The 16,130-nt window shown below is 36.9% G+C and overlaps 1 protein-coding gene across 1 annotated transcript in view; it reads right to left on the bottom strand.

The window, feature by feature from the left end:
• The window catches only part of LOC126972603 (tyrosine-protein kinase-like otk), a 93,779-nt gene that overhangs the window by 24,126 nt on the left and 53,523 nt on the right, over window positions 1–16,130 (bottom strand). The window contains exons 5-11 of the mRNA XM_050819461.1: window positions 14,982–15,132; window positions 14,167–14,310; window positions 8,479–8,524; window positions 7,281–7,411; window positions 5,868–6,011; window positions 4,965–5,084; window positions 3,099–3,206 (exon numbers count right to left, since the gene is read on the bottom strand). Coding sequence (XP_050675418.1) covers window positions 3,099–3,206; window positions 4,965–5,084; window positions 5,868–6,011; window positions 7,281–7,411; window positions 8,479–8,524; window positions 14,167–14,310; window positions 14,982–15,132 — 844 coding nt within the window. The remainder of the gene's footprint in view (window positions 1–3,098; window positions 3,207–4,964; window positions 5,085–5,867; window positions 6,012–7,280; window positions 7,412–8,478; window positions 8,525–14,166; window positions 14,311–14,981; window positions 15,133–16,130) is intronic.

Here is a 16,130-nt window from a genome sequence, read left to right as displayed (position 1 = left end):
GTATATTAAATTTTCATAAATGTACAGACAATGAACAGTCATAATATTTGTCTTTGAATTTTTCTTTCACTGACTGTCTATAACCAAGTTGATATATAGCACGAACAGCTCTCTTTTGCAGAGCAAAAACTATATAGATGTCAGCAGCATGACCCCATAGTAAAATACCGTACGTCATGATGCTGTGATAATAACTGAAGTACACTTTTCTTGCGGTCGCAACATTCGTGTAGGTACTCTTTATCTTTCTAAAGACATATAGAGGTTAATGACGCGTTCTCAAAACAGAGAGGTATCGAATCGCACTACTACACTGACACCGCTCAAACACATACACGAACTTAAAGTTAATTGCGGGAATCAAACGAATTTGATACTTTAGCAAGTTTGAATTTTATTTTTTAATACCTATGTATTTTTGATAATTGGTTGATGTATTCGTTTAGTAGTTAAATATTAGAATTTTAGATGGCAATTCTGTCGCAGAACGTCGTGTGCAGTAAACGCAGTTTTTTTAAATCCAAGATGGCCGCCGCGAAAAATTATGATTTCAACAATATGGGTATCGTATCCGAAGTTATCGAGGGTGCAGAGAACAATTAGATAGGTCTTTCAAAATCAAATTTTGAGATTTTTTAATTAGAATGGTAACGGAATGTGTTTTGTACCTACATATTGTGAGTGAAAAGTCGAAACGTAAATATTTCTATATTTAGGGAATGAAGAATTAATTTAGCATGTGAGATATTGTTAGACAGGCCTTTTATAAGATAATTTAAGTTTATGAATGAATTCAAATTTGGCGATGTAAATGACACCCATGAAGAAAATTTTGTAGATTTCATAGGCGACATCATGGATTTCGATTTAGGCCCGCTATTCGTTATTGTTGACCCCAAAATCCATGAAAATGACACCCATGTAAGGAGTTGGTAAGTTTCATAGGCTTTTATGTAAAAGGCATTAATTATTTTCTCAAAATTGATTCCTTTAGAATTCTTTTTGGTGTCATTTCTAATAACTACTAGATACTACTACCGCTTCGGAAACAAATGGCGCTCGGAGAGAGAAGAAGCGGCGCAAGAAACTCTCCCAGCATTCTTTTTTTGCGCTCTTTTCAATAAAAATATAGAATATTGTACAGTCATTACTATCGCTATAAAATAATCACAATCTAGTCTCAGGCTGTCCGATCATTTAGATATTCAGCAGTGGAGTAATAGGATTTACGACAGAGCCATTTTTTTATAAAACATTTAAATTTATTTATTTATATGTGTATAGAACATCATTGGGTTTTATAGCTGATTTATTGGTGTCTTATGGATATACTTTATTTTGTTTAAAATGTCAAAGTTATGACTTATCTAGTATTTATTCAAAATTTTTCCGATTACTTACCAATGATATTATGATTTAATGTTATGTTATTAATATTTTCCTTAAATTGAGAAGTGTATTAGTTACGAACAGATTCAATTTTATTTTATTTATATATATATATATATATATATATATATATATATATATATATATATATATATATATATATATATATATATATATATGTATATAATGCTGACTAGACACCATTTTGGTTCTGTAATGTCCATAATATTGTTTGTTATTAGTAATAAGATTTCTGTATTTTTGAACCATATAAAGTATTTAATTATTAATTAATATTATTAAAAAAACATGAAAATGACACCGAAAAGAAGTTGGTAAATTTCACTGTCGCCATCTTGGATTTCGATTTTGACCCGATATTCGTTCTTGTTGACCCCGAAAACCATGAAAATTACACCCATGAAGAGATGTTGGTAAATTTCATCGGCGCCATCTTGGATTTCGATTTTGACCCGATATTCGTTATTGTTGACCCCGAAAACCATGAAAATGACACCCATGAAGAAAAGTTGCCAATTTTATAAGCGCCATCTTGGATTTCGATTAGACCTTATATTTAGAGATGAACTTATAAATCACTAATTCTTCAAAAAAAATACAAAAACATAATTTATTGAAAATCTGACTGCGTACAAAATATGTAAAGTCAAAGACAGTATTTTATAGCTTATAAAAAATATTCATGTTCGTACAGCGATCTTTCCGAGTACGAGCTGCTGCTTACAACCGACACAGGGTCTACCCACGACGGCGGCCGAGCGCGGACTGAGGTTATTTCGATAGATCTTTCTGTGCAATGCGTACGGAGTGACAAAATAAAATAACCTTAATACCACACTTTAAAGCTCATGCTTATCAGAAATATATATGAATGTTAGACGATTCATTTTTATTTTTTTCTGATATTATTTATTAGATATTCATTAATTCATTTCCCGTGTTTTTGAAAATATTATATCTGCTTTCCTTACAAAATTTTTAAGAGCCAAATAGTGTAAGTGGTAGCAGAAAACTCATCCTGAATGAAGCCCCATTTCGTCAATTTTGTGTGAAGAGGTAACGTTTTTACGACATAAAATATCAAAATTTCAAAGCAAACATTTCCCGCTAATTGGAGATAAAGAAGTAATCTATTTATGGCAATTTTAAGTTTTGTTAGACTTAGTTTAATTTCATCACAAACTCTACCGAAAAATATCTTATTTTTGTTGGATTCGTAAACGCGTCCTTAACTTGCAATCTCAATTTATTTCGACGTTTTCACAGCTGTCACAGTATATCTAGACGAATAAATGATCTAATCTTGGGCTTCTCTGATCGGATATGTGCGTCGTACATAGCATTCCGAATGGTGTTATGGATAGTCATCTATTAAGTTTGATAAACTTTAAAGTACCAACACGTTCTGTGAGTATTTAATATACATTTGTTTAAAAATACTCTTCATAAAACTAGCTAGTTTATATAAAACAATTTCATGTTAAACTTAAATTTCATTATTATGTAATTTCTGTTGTGTACACTTTAATTTTTTACTGTATTTGGTGTATGATGTGTACAATTTTAATTGGATCTCAGGATCACATAAAGTATCCCTCCCGTACTTGTTGTTACATGAAACTTTTATCCTGTTATCTGTTATTGTACCTAATTGTAAATCAACGAATATATAAAACAAAATATCTCACCCAAAGTAATTTGCTCTGTGATTAGCGACTTCGGCACGGAGAGATGCTCGTATTGCCCGGACTTCTTCGAAGCTCGGGACATTAGTGATACCTCGGAGTTATCTGCACCTGTTACGAATAAGGTCGTAGTTAAGAACGTCGAGCACAAGAAGCGAGTACGCGTGCGGTGCAAGTGTGGTCGAGAACGGACGCCGAGCAGGCAGTCAGGGAAGAACTATTGAGCGAGGCGGTTGTATCGCACGCGCAAGCATCGGTTACATCACGTTCATCGTAATTTCTGTGTTAATTATGAAGTTGATGCTTTTATTGCTAATTAATATATCGAGTGTTTATAAGACTGTGCTCCACTTGTTGTCGTGTTCAACGCCCACAATAATGGAAAACCACGAGGATTATGATGATGTGACCGGCCTTGCTTCTTTATTATATACATGCATGATAATAATACATTTAAAAGGCTTTATTATTAATATAGGTAATTTTATAAATCAATTCGCATCATTAAATTCTATTGCTGAAACTATTGGCTAGTGCTAACTAAAATAAGATACATAATATGTTTGCGATTCTATTTGTGAAAATATCTTGAAAAAACAGCATCAATAGTAGTACCATATCTCGTTGTCGTTTCTTTTGGATTGTTCTTAATACTAATAATAATAAAATATGTTTTGTTTCCTCTCATCCCTCCTCTTTCTGATCTCACTCCGCCTCGCCAATGCAATGCATATACTGGTGCATGGTTTAATGTACAAGTAACGCACGTGCGTCATTCTTTCTTTATAGCACTTCCGTTATATGTTTTTGTTACGGTCTTAGTATATATCTATATATTTTTCAATTCGGTCGCAAAGCATAATTCCTATCTTCCCCAAGCCTGCCGTAAGGAACTTCGTTCCAAAAATCACCGGAGCGGCTGTCCGGGGGCCTGGCCAGTCTGACCAGCAGCTAAATGCTACAGGTAGTGTTGGTGTCGAACGACTGGCATATGTGAGAATAAATTTAAGCTTTGCCAACGTCGCCAATAAAAAAAATTTAAGCATCGATTCCGAGATCTTTACGAGTATTTAAAAAAACTTTTAATTTCTATAAAGCAAATGACTGTACACAATAAAATGTATTTATTGGCAAAAACTTCTAAATATATAATGTCAAATCTTTTCTTGTAATTTTGTAATGGCAAATTATAGTGCAGACGGTTTCCTGTAGAAAGAAAATACATAGAGACATAAAATACACAAACAGACTGATCTGAGATCTAAGAGGCTAATCTAATGACAGTTGTCTCATGCGCCACAACAAACTAAAATTGTCACCGAGCAACGCAGTTTGCACGCAAATCGCAGAACGCAATATACGCATAATATAATGATAGTAGATTGATACTTCATCAGTGGTCAACGACCTAATCGCCTCGCATTTAGTTCTCGGTGTAACGCCACGCATAAATCACATGCACCTAAGCACCAGGAGTTCCTAGAGGATTAACGGGGGGCCAGCTACAGACCATCGCACCTCGGAATCTCAGGTACGTCGGCCTATTATTTAGCCATAGCTGATTTGCAATTTTAATAATATTATATTTCCTACGCACGCGCTAATACATGTACCTAGCTGTAAGTTCACAAAATACAGCGATTCATGTCTTTTTGAAATGTATTTGGGATATAATGTTCACTCTAAAAATAGCATAGCAGAACTGGCTAAAGCGGCCATTTGCAAAAATTACAGCATCTTCGAATAGGGTAAGGGTAGGTAAATTCGCGCAGCGTTGTATATCCCAAAAATGTTACAAAAAATGTTTCTTCCAAATATGTGAAATCTTAAAAACTATTATACCGAAGAAATAAAGTATAAAAGACATACCGCTATCCCTCTCGTTCGGCAAAAGTCGTCCATTATGCGGACCGCCATTTTGTATTTTCTTCTCTCCCTCTTCCACCAACTTCTCTCTACCCTCGACCATTTCTAACTCCAATTTTTCACCTAAAATACAGAAATTTATAAATGATCTAAGACTTAAATGTTAACAAAAACTGGCAATAGTTTTCCAAGAATATTGCAATCAAAATGACTTCAGTGCAGTCGCGAAGTTAAATCAATATCAGACATTAGCGCCAACGCGTGCAATACTTTTGTATCCATGTCACGACCACGCACATCTTCGGCTTATTGCGACAATGGGGCTGCAGCACAAGCAGTGATAACTATTTTAAATATAAAACTCTGACCTCTCAGTACCCTAGTTACTTTCACTCATATATTTTTTCAAACTACTAATATACATACATAAAAACCAAAACGAATGGGCTTTCTATGTTTGCAGTGACGTCATTCTTTTTTTTTATGGGAAAGGAGGATAAACAAGCAGGTCACCTGTTGTTAAGTGATTACCGCCGCCCACATTCTCTTGCAACATTAGAGGAATCACAAGAGCATGGCTGGTCTCTTAGGAAGGAGTACGTGTATTTTTTAAGGTACCCATATCGTATCGTAAACACCGCACAAGGAAGCTCATTCCAGCTTTTTGCTGTGCGTTGAAGAAATTTCCTCAGCCGCACTGCGGAGGACCGCCACACATACAGATGGTGGGGATGATATCCTAATTTGTATGGTGTCGTGAGACGGTGGAATTTAGCGGTAGGAATCAGGCGAAACAGCTCTTCGGAACACTCCCCATTATAAATGCGATAGAAGACACACAATGAAGTGATGTCTCTACGCAACGCCAGGTGATCGACCCGTTCACAGAGCACTGCTACTACTAACCTCTCTGTCGCCTCTGGAGTCGTCTCCTCCTGCAGTATACCATCAGCGCCAACACCAGCAACATATAGGCACCCGCGACTGATATGGAAACAAGCACAGCTTTGCCCGCCACTCCTCCGGACTCTTGAGGTGGGAAGTAGTTTCCTTATGAAATAAAATTGTTGTGTTTTTATTTATCTTTATACATATTTTTAATTGACTTCAAAAAAGGAGAGTATAGTTTTTTATTTAAAAACTGATGCTTCCCGTGTGCTATTTCGGTGGCAATTATTTACCCCCTTATTCATAATAGTCTGCTAACTTAAAGCATTGCTAATTCTCACTCTGTCATCTTCTATTGACCTAAGTCAGAATGAGAAAAAACCCTCCTAAGCGGCTGTTTAATGTTAGCGGACCATTATGAATAAGGGGGTTAATCTTTAGTGCATATTATATTGTTTAATAGAATAGTTTTTTGAAGTCGGTTGTTTTGTGTTATATTTTTTAATAAATTTACAGACACAGGGAATATTCGCAAGGAGAAACATTGAGAGGAAACATAAGTGCCATTATTCCATTAAAACGTTCTCAACACATTTCTCATTGGTTTTTTACAAATCTGTGTCAAACTATTTTGCTTTCTTGCTATTAAAGTTAATTAATTAATAACGTAGAGTAAGTTGTGAGTATACTATTCTATCATAGTTCCACTGCGCGGAACAACATCCAGGGACTCCACGTCAAGGGTCGTTCCTTTTCCTTATTGCTTACACGGAGCGATTAAAGATTTCTATTCAAACACATGATCTATTTAACCTTGTAGAAATAAACAGAAGATATTAATGTTTGCGGATAACTCTTCATTGTGTATCGTATGACGAAGTAAACAATGCCCTAACTGACATACAACCGCGTTAGCGCAATGTGTGCGACTTAGGCATGAGTAAAGTCTCATTTATGACCATTCAGGTGCTCTAAACGACCAGACTTCCAAGTCAAAAAGTTTGCGAGCGACGATGTATATACGTATATATTAACTTAAACAGATAGCATAGAAACATTCACTCAAATTAACAACTTATTTCGTGGCAGTAATGTTAAAAGTTGTATATGATCATTAGAAGATCGGACGCGAACACGAGGCAAGAACATTTTGTTAAAGCAATTAAAATATAATTATTTAGTAAAATGATTATAACCTTCAAATTAATTACATAATATTGTTACTGTATAGGGGCACTTACCTAATATACGACACAATCCTTTTTGAGTTTGAGTTTGATATTATATGGACAGTTTTTCACTGAACACTTTGCTATTGCGTGGCGTTGTATTCAAAGCGTGGTCGAAACACAACTGAATGAAAACTCTGCAAATAACGCGCAAGCAGACAAAGTTTGAGCGTGATTGTGAGTCCAGTTGTTTATGACTTACCATTATGCACCACGAGCTCCAGCTCGGCGCGAGACAGCCCCGCAATACTTCCCGCCGTACACCCGTAGTGATACGCATCATCCTCAGTCACATTACGTATTTGTAACGTGCCGTTGTTCCACACCATTATTCTGAAATTACAAATGACCATTAACACTAACGGACTGTTATGATTGCCGGTTTGACAATATAGTCTAAATTGTATGGAGCATAGTACACTTCTTAATTTGTTTGATAATTTTATGTACTACACGGCCACATGATCGCTGGACCTCGCTGGAACATGCAACGAAGCCTGCTCCCGTTCCCCTTTCACCCACTCGCGTTCGTTCTGTTACGTCGGTACGGTTTGGAGTTTCATCACCATTAGGTACATGTCGTGATATTTTCGTGATATCACTGCTTTGTTTTTGAAGTTTTCATTGTTACGTTTGAGTTTTGTTGTCATCAGTTCTGTAGTATATGTTGATGAGTGTCGCTATAATAGTTCTGCCAGAAAAATAAATACATTTTTCAACTAACCCTGATTTTTTAATTGATATTTCATCATTATTATAATAATAATTAGTACCACAACACAACATCTTAATATCAATCATTATTCTAATGAAAAAGTAAATCGTAGTTTATTTATTAATAACAATATACTAGTGATGCTTGTTTTGCAAAGCGTTGCGTTACAAAGCGGCGAAGTGACGTCATCGACGTAAAGTCCAGAAATAATGCAACCGGTTAATAATAATTAGTTGTCTAATCATAGGAAATTTGGAAAATCATAGAGCTAGGAATAGTTTTTATTAAACTGACCAAAACACGTTTATTACCTACTCCTTAATACATATACTTATCGTATAGGCATTGAACAGATCGTCAGTCCATCTTGTGGGGGGCCTACCAAAACTACGTCGTCCGGTACGTGGTCCCCATTCGAGGACTTTACTGCCCCAACTGTGATCTATCTGTCGAGTTATGTGCACTGCCCACTGCCACTTCAGTTCCGCAATAATTTGGATTATTTCGATTACTTGTTATTAAAATTATGTTAACAAGCTAGTAAATCTTTTAAAATGTGACCTGGACAGCGTGCAGTACCCTTTTTTATATATCTATGCCTACAAGAGATAAGACACATTGACCACGGGATACGAAGTGCGCCGCCACGGCCGCGCCCTCTGGAATACAGGCGCTACTTTCTTACCTTGCAGTTGTTTCATTCGCCCCACCTTCCAGCTGTACGTCATCATCTGAATCATAAAATCAAGATATAATGTCAATGTGGAGAATTCTCTTCTTTAAAGTACCTATATTATACTTTCAAAATAATGCAATCTAGTAAAATATCACAAGGTTGAACAATAACATTTATAAAAAGTAGCAAATATAATACTATTTATGTAATTCCATATTGTAATGTCGTTTAGGTAATCGTATATATTGTAAAAAGCCTTCGACATGAGTCTTATGGCGGCTGTACACACTCGACGAGAGCCTCTCGCCGAGAGTCTCGGGCCAGTGGGCTCTCGTCGAAAGCATTCCTGTACACACTCATTCTGTTAGTTGCACTGAAGTCTCCCGAGACAATGGACCTAGAATTAGCTGCTGCTGCTTGTCTTTGTGCTTTGAGCTATTATAATTTTTTACATGTTTAGCATAAAAAGAAAATTCGTAAGCCATGGCGAAGAAGGAGATGGTGGATGGTTACCATTCACCGCAATAGAAACAGGTAAACTTAAATAGACCATAGTCTTTTAATAGTCGTATACGTGTTTGTTAAATAGTTTTGGAACCTACCTAATTCTTTATTCTTATTTTAGGACCACCATGGGAAATCAATTGGCTGAGCTATTGGCAGAACCCTCTGGCCAATTCGATAACTTTACAAGAATGTCTGTTACAGACTTTGAATATTTACTGCATAAATAATTTAATGCACCGATGATAACCAAGATGGATACACCGAAAAGAGAAGCAATACCTGCGAAAATTCGACTAGCAATTACTTTGAGATTTTTGGCCAGCGGAGATAGCTTTGAAAATCTACATTTTCTGTTCAAAGTTTCAAGTTCCATAATTTCAAGAATTGTGCCTGAAGTATGCATTGCTCTTAACTGAGTATTGAAGGATCAAATTAGGGTAAGTGGAAACAAAAATAATATATAATTACTCTTAAGCATTGTTTATTATAGAAAATAGAATTTGCCGGTGTGTGTACCTAGTTAGTTAAGAAGAAGAAGTTTGAACCCCTGGATCCGAATAGGAAGTAGATGACGATTCAGGCCGTACGTAGTATGTGGGTGATGCGGCTGGATGTTGTATTTGTATATATGAATATACAGTATACGTTGGTGAAGGACGTGTGAAGTGTGGAGGTGTGTTATTCATTCGCTTGATGAATAATCCATCTATTTCGTACATCATTTTTATACTGTCTAATTCAGATAGTTTACGCAACTTATTAGCCAGAATCTTGCCGTAACGATCAAAATCATCTTCCACCGCTTGTGGTTTATTCAAAACTTTATTCAGTGAGGTCATTGCATCTTTCATCGTCTTCCCAGCTTCTTGCAGTTCTATTGGATTCTTACGGCGTCGCGGTATTGATGGCAACTGAGAAGAAGTCGTAGGATCTGAGTGATTGCTATCCACATCTTCATTGGAAATAACACTTTCTGGTGTAGCTGGAGACTGTAACAAAAAAAAATATAATGTAATTTTTTTTTTACAGATGCCAGAGTCTCCACAGACATGGTTACAACTGGAAAAGGGGTTCAAAAACTTTCCAAGGTATTTAGGTGCCATGGATGGAAAGCACATTGTAATGCAATCGCCTATAAATAGTGGTTCCGAATACTACAATTACAAAAGGAGTTTTAGTATTGTACTTCTTGCTTTAGTCGACAGCAATTACAATTTTATTTTTGTTGAAATTGGAAGTCAAGGAAGAATAAGTGACGGCGGTGTGTTTCGTAATAGTCAGCTTTGGAGAAGAATATGCTCAAATAATCTAAATTTTCCTACGCCACGACCTCTACCGGGGAGTACAAGAGAAGTTCCATTTGTTTTTCTGGGAAATGGAGCATTTGCATTGTCATCACACGTGATGAAACCGTACCCAGGAAGTCATAATGAAGGATCGCCGAAACGTATATTTAGTAAGAAACTTTCATCCTCACGCGTAGTCGTTGAAAATGTATTTGGGATATTAGCTTCAAAATTTAGAATATTTCGGAAACCAATACTACTGAACCCAGAAAAAACCACAGTTATTACAATGACGATTATTATTATCAACAATTAATGCGGGTACTAGACTCATTGAGCACATCTTTGACGCCTGGGAAGAGTCACAGGATGCATTGGGCATTTTTTGTGATTTGTCAAAAGCATTTGACTGCGTCCACCATGAAACTTTACTCCTAAAACTAAAGCATTATGGAGTGAAAAATAGAGCCCTAAATCTGTTAAAATCATATTTAAGCGAAAGAGTTCAGATAGTCGATGTAAATGGCAAACGGTCTTCGGGTAAACCTGTGCGAATAGGTGTTCCACAGGGTTCTATTCTCGGTCCTTTCTTGTTTCTTATATATATTAACGATCTACCGTTTGTGGTAGATGATAGCCATGAGATTGTATTGTTTGCTGATGATACTTCACTTATTTTTGAAGTGAAGCGACGTGCGGATATTGATGACGAGGTAAGCAATGCACTCTCAAAGATAGTGCGTTGGTTTGAGACGAATAATCTGCACTTAAACAGTAAAAAAACAAAGTGTTTACGGTTCATTACACCAAACACAGCGGAGGTACAAACCAACGTACTTATAAATGACCAGAGATTGGAACTTGTGGACACTACGGTCTTCCTGGGTATCACGTTAGATAAAAAGCTTCAGTGGGGTCCACATATTACCCATCTAGCAGATAGACTCAGCTCTGCGGCATATGCAGTTAGAAAGATTAGAGAGTACACGAATGTTGCGACCGCTAGATTAGTGTACTTTAGTTATTTTCACAGCATCATGACGTACGGTATATTACTATGGGGTCATGCTGCTGACATTGATATAGTGTTTGCTCTGCAAAAGAGAGCTGTTCGTGCTATATATCAGCTTGGTTATAGACAGTCTCTCAAAGAAAAATTTAAAGAAATAAATATTATGACTGTTTATTGTCAGTACATTTATGAAAATTTAATATATGTTCACAAAAATCGTCACCTTTTTGCTCTTAATAGTGATTTTCATTATTATAACAATAGAAATAAGGGATTGCTTGTAACTAATTCTAGTAGGCTTCATAAGATACATAATAGCTTTAAGGGTAAATGTATACACTTCTACAATAAAGTCCCAGCCACTGTTCAGGCATTATCTATAAATAAATTTAAATGTTTTATAAAAAAATGGCTCTGTCGTAAATCCTATTACTCCACTGCTGAATATCTAAATGATCGGACAGCCTGGGACTAGATTGTGATTATTTTATAGCAACTGTACAATATTGTATATTTTTATTGAAAAGAGCGCAAAAAAAAGAATGCTGGAAGAGTTTCTTGCGCCGCTTCTTCTCTCTCAGAGCGCCATTTGTTTCCGAAGCGGTAGTAGTATCTAGTAGTATAAGAAATGACATCAAAAAGAATTCTAAAGGAATCAATTTTGAGAAAATAAATGCCTTTTATGCCTTTATGACATGTGTACTGCTGCATAATTTCTTAAGAAAAAGTAGTATATCATCGGCAATATATACACCTCCAGGAACAATAGATGTTTACAACAGTAACGATGAACTGGTAGTGCCAGGTTAATGGAGGAATGACATTGAAGACACGTGTGCCATTAGACCTTTGCAACCAATACCACGAAGACCAACACTAGACGCAAGTCAGATTCGAGAAGAATTTACAACATATTTCTTTAACAATTACAATATGTAAAATTTAGCTATTTAACTATAATTTCTACGTAGGTTATAGTTACAATAGTTGCCACACTATTGTTACTATTATCTTCGCTAATTAATAAATTCATAAATGAAAAATAATTAATGTTTTACTTACTGGTGCATCCGTGTTCATAGTTTTTCTACACTGAACAATATCATTTAAGAACGAATCCATTAAATCAAAAGCAAACCATATTGGTTTTTAGACTGTTTCAGCTCCAGCTCCAAATAGTGTAGATGCAACAATCTTTCTTTTATGGCCACGGTATGTGGCCTTAAGTGAATCTCGCTTTCTTTTTAAATCTACCACTGGTATTCCCATATGATCGCGTATGCGCATCCAAGCATCGTGCACATATTGCTTGTCGTTGTGTTTGGTATCTTTTGAGTTCCATAGTACCGGCTCCCTTTGAAAACACTCCAAAAATTCCAATTCACGTTCGTTACCACCAGACCACATTTTAACGCGTCTTCACCTAAACACAGTCAGCCGGCAACTGCGTGAAACGAGTGTGTACACGTTCGCTCTCGTTTTTCTCGCGAGGGCCAACGAGACCCTTTGACTCGAGCGCAAAAACCGACAAGTGACCGAGACCGAACGAGGCGAGGCGAGGGAGACCGAGACGAGAGAAGAGCTCCATGTACACAGTCGCTCTCGGCCTGCCTCGTGGTGTCTCCCCGAGTGTATACAACCGGCATTAAACTTGTTCTAAAAGCTCTAAGTTTTAGTTCAACCCCGGACAGACGCTTCCGCTTAATAATCAGTACCGTTAGCAAAATGGCCGGACGAGAACTTAAATTGTAAGAGCACATGTATTCCTCGTTATGTTGCAAAATGTTACATTATTTAATTTAATATATATATATATATATATATATATATATATATATATATATATATATATATATATTTATAATATATACATTAAGAGGAAACATTAGCTATAAGGCCTGCAGATTTAATAATTATACTAACTCGGGCGAGACATTAATTAGTGGGGTAACGACAATATGCAGCTCTGACTGAAAATTGTTAAAAACTCAAAAATACGGATTACGTTTTTAGCATTTTTCTTCTCCAAAAATAAACCAATAATTAAATTTCGGCAAACCAATAATTATGTCCCCTATTGTGATCGAATTTGTATACTAGGCCTGTGTTTGCGGCCTATTGGATTAAGCGTCTTTAAGCAATTTGAGTACAGAATTTAAGTACTCTAGCACTTACAAAAAGAGAAATATCAAAAAAAGCAAAACAAAGAGTCGTAAATAATAATGATCTATGGTGAAAAACAAGGAGGAACACTAATATTTCCTCTTAAAATAAATACTACAGTAAGGGTGCGGTTCGCACTAGAGCAGCGCTGCGCGGCGGGTCGTCGTCACGTCGTATGGCGGTACCTATCGCATTACAATTTACAACTGCAGTAAACGGCAGCTCGCGTCAGTTCTATACGAGTTCGCGTGCAAGCAACGTTATAATATGAGCGATAATGATGAGGAATTTATTTGTTCAGTGACTAGGAAAAAAAAATAAGAATATCAAAGACAAAATTCTATAAACTTAAGAAATAGCTGTATGCATACTAAAGCGACGCACCGCTTGCTGCGTTAAAATATTCTCTCGGAGACAACTTTACCGCGGCCCGCGGTGCGCATCAACAAATAGTGCAGCACCGCTCTAGTGCGACATGCACCGTGCGAAATGATTGAAATAATATTTCGACGCTTTTCGCCGCGCTGTGCAGTATTGCGCAGCGCCGCTGTAATGCGGTTCTGCCTTAAGACTCATTAAAAAACTTACCGACTATTGTGGTTTATGCGATAAGGCCCGCAGAAATTACACAAGGACTGATAGCAAAACTATACTAATAGGATTCCGTTGTTAACCCTTCGATTACGAAACCTTAAAAAAAACGGTCGATAAATAAACATAGGTACTAACTTTGCGTGCTCAATATGGTGCTGTTTCTATCCCAGTGTATGGTGGGCGATGGATCCCCAATGGCCCGGCAATTCAACGTCACGTCTTCGCCCACTCTCACGTGGACTTGTTGCCCAGCTGTGGGCTCGAGCACGCGTGGAGAAACTGTACAACATTAAAACTTTTTCAATGCACACTTTTATGAAATGAAGTATTTTCGCCCATTAAGGCCGGGTCCAAACTAAACGAACGATGTTGAAGGAACGTTGTGGAACAAAAGATAATTGTGTGTAGCATATACATAAAATGTACTAACGTATATACTAACGTACGTAGAGGAAAGAAGATACCTCATGGAGATACAACAAGTTAGAAAAGCTATCAGTTAATTGCACGGCTCATGAGCGAAGCGAGTGCTCTACTAATTGACATGTCAAAAAAAGCAGTTTTCACGAAACCGATATTGATTTTTTAACCAACTTCCAAAAAGGACGAGGTTTTCAATTCGGTATGTTTTTTTTTCATGTGACTGGGTGAACCGATTTTGATATTTGAAAGCTCATGCTTCCCATTGCAATTTGGTCCAGCTCTGACAATAGCAAATAGAAGTCTTAAATTTGCTATAAGTATGTGCGCGACAAATTTACGAACCAAATTATTATTTAAAAAAAAAATTATCGAAATCACCCAGTCGAACGTTCTGAGGTAAGAAATATAAAAAAATACAGTCTAATTGAGAACCTCCTAATTTTTGGAAGCCGATTAAAAATGAGTTTACGAAGCGTGCACATTTGGAATTTCCGAACTATTTATCAGGTCGTTTTTATACAACTTACCGACAACATCGAGCGTAATCTTGGCACTGATCGTCGTCTCGCCCTCGGTGGCCCTGCATGTGTATTGTCCAGCGTGATCTCTCTTCGCCTCGGCAATAAGAAGAGTGCCGTTCGCTGTACTCACACCCTCTGGGAGCGCGTCGGCATCATTCTGTGGACAAGGATGTTGAAAAATACTATTGAGATCGTACAGTCGTATAACACAATACAAGATCTGTAGGTCACCTCAGCTGCCAACGGCTAGTTGTTTTAAAAATGTAAATAAACGAATAGGAGCGTCGAACTTGAACGTCCTCATATGTTGGGATAGTGGGCCGGAGGGGCTGCTACACACAGTCACAATCGACGCGTGAAAAAGCGCCAACTGACGTACTCTTCGGGCGGTCCCAAATCTGGACTCGACGAATCGAGATAGTGTTGGTGTGTGTTTCGAGGCTGCTATGGCTGACGTGGAACGCATAGAGGGAGAATGGAAGCATAGGCTGTCATCGGAGGAGTGGACGGAAGTGAGACGACTGAGGTTTAGGAAACGCTTCAAGACTGGAAAGGCCCCTAGTGGACAGAACTGCAAGTTTAGGGCAGCTATGACTAAGGTGCAGTGGTTTATACCGAATGTGCATAAAGATGCCACTGAAAAAGATATTATAGACTACATATACACTAATGCGCAGGAAGTAGCTGTCGAGCACCCCTTCTTTAGACATTTTTTTTTTATTTATTTTTATTTGGGAAACTAACAGCCATTTTTACAAAATGTTTGATAACAAATACATTACTAAATGCTACTTACAAGCTTCCATGTATGTTTTTAAATTGCTCAAGCTCAGACTAATAACACAAACAATAATGTAATAGAAAATCGGTTCTAACTTTTAAGATAATCTTTTGTGTTTTTTATGTTAGAATTACATCGACAGTCTCTGGTAAGCCCATTCTTAGCTACACGATGACTGCAAGTATGTTTTAAGCTATTTGAACTGCCGCATGCAACGAGGAACGACAAATCTATTAAACTTGAAAAATGATTTTTAAGGTCCGATGGCTCTAAAAGAAAATTGGTTCCGTTTGAAGATCCTCTCCGTCTGAACAGCGTAATGATTTTATAAATTTTATTGTTATAAAGGGGCTTTGTCTTGAGGAGAAGAACTG

This window comes from Leptidea sinapis, chromosome 2, assembly GCF_905404315.1.
Source record: "Leptidea sinapis chromosome 2, ilLepSina1.1, whole genome shotgun sequence".
Taxonomy (NCBI): Eukaryota; Metazoa; Arthropoda; class Insecta; order Lepidoptera; family Pieridae; genus Leptidea; species Leptidea sinapis.
The sequence above is the reverse complement of the archived record's forward strand: the minus strand, read 5'-3'. Positions and strand labels throughout refer to the sequence as shown.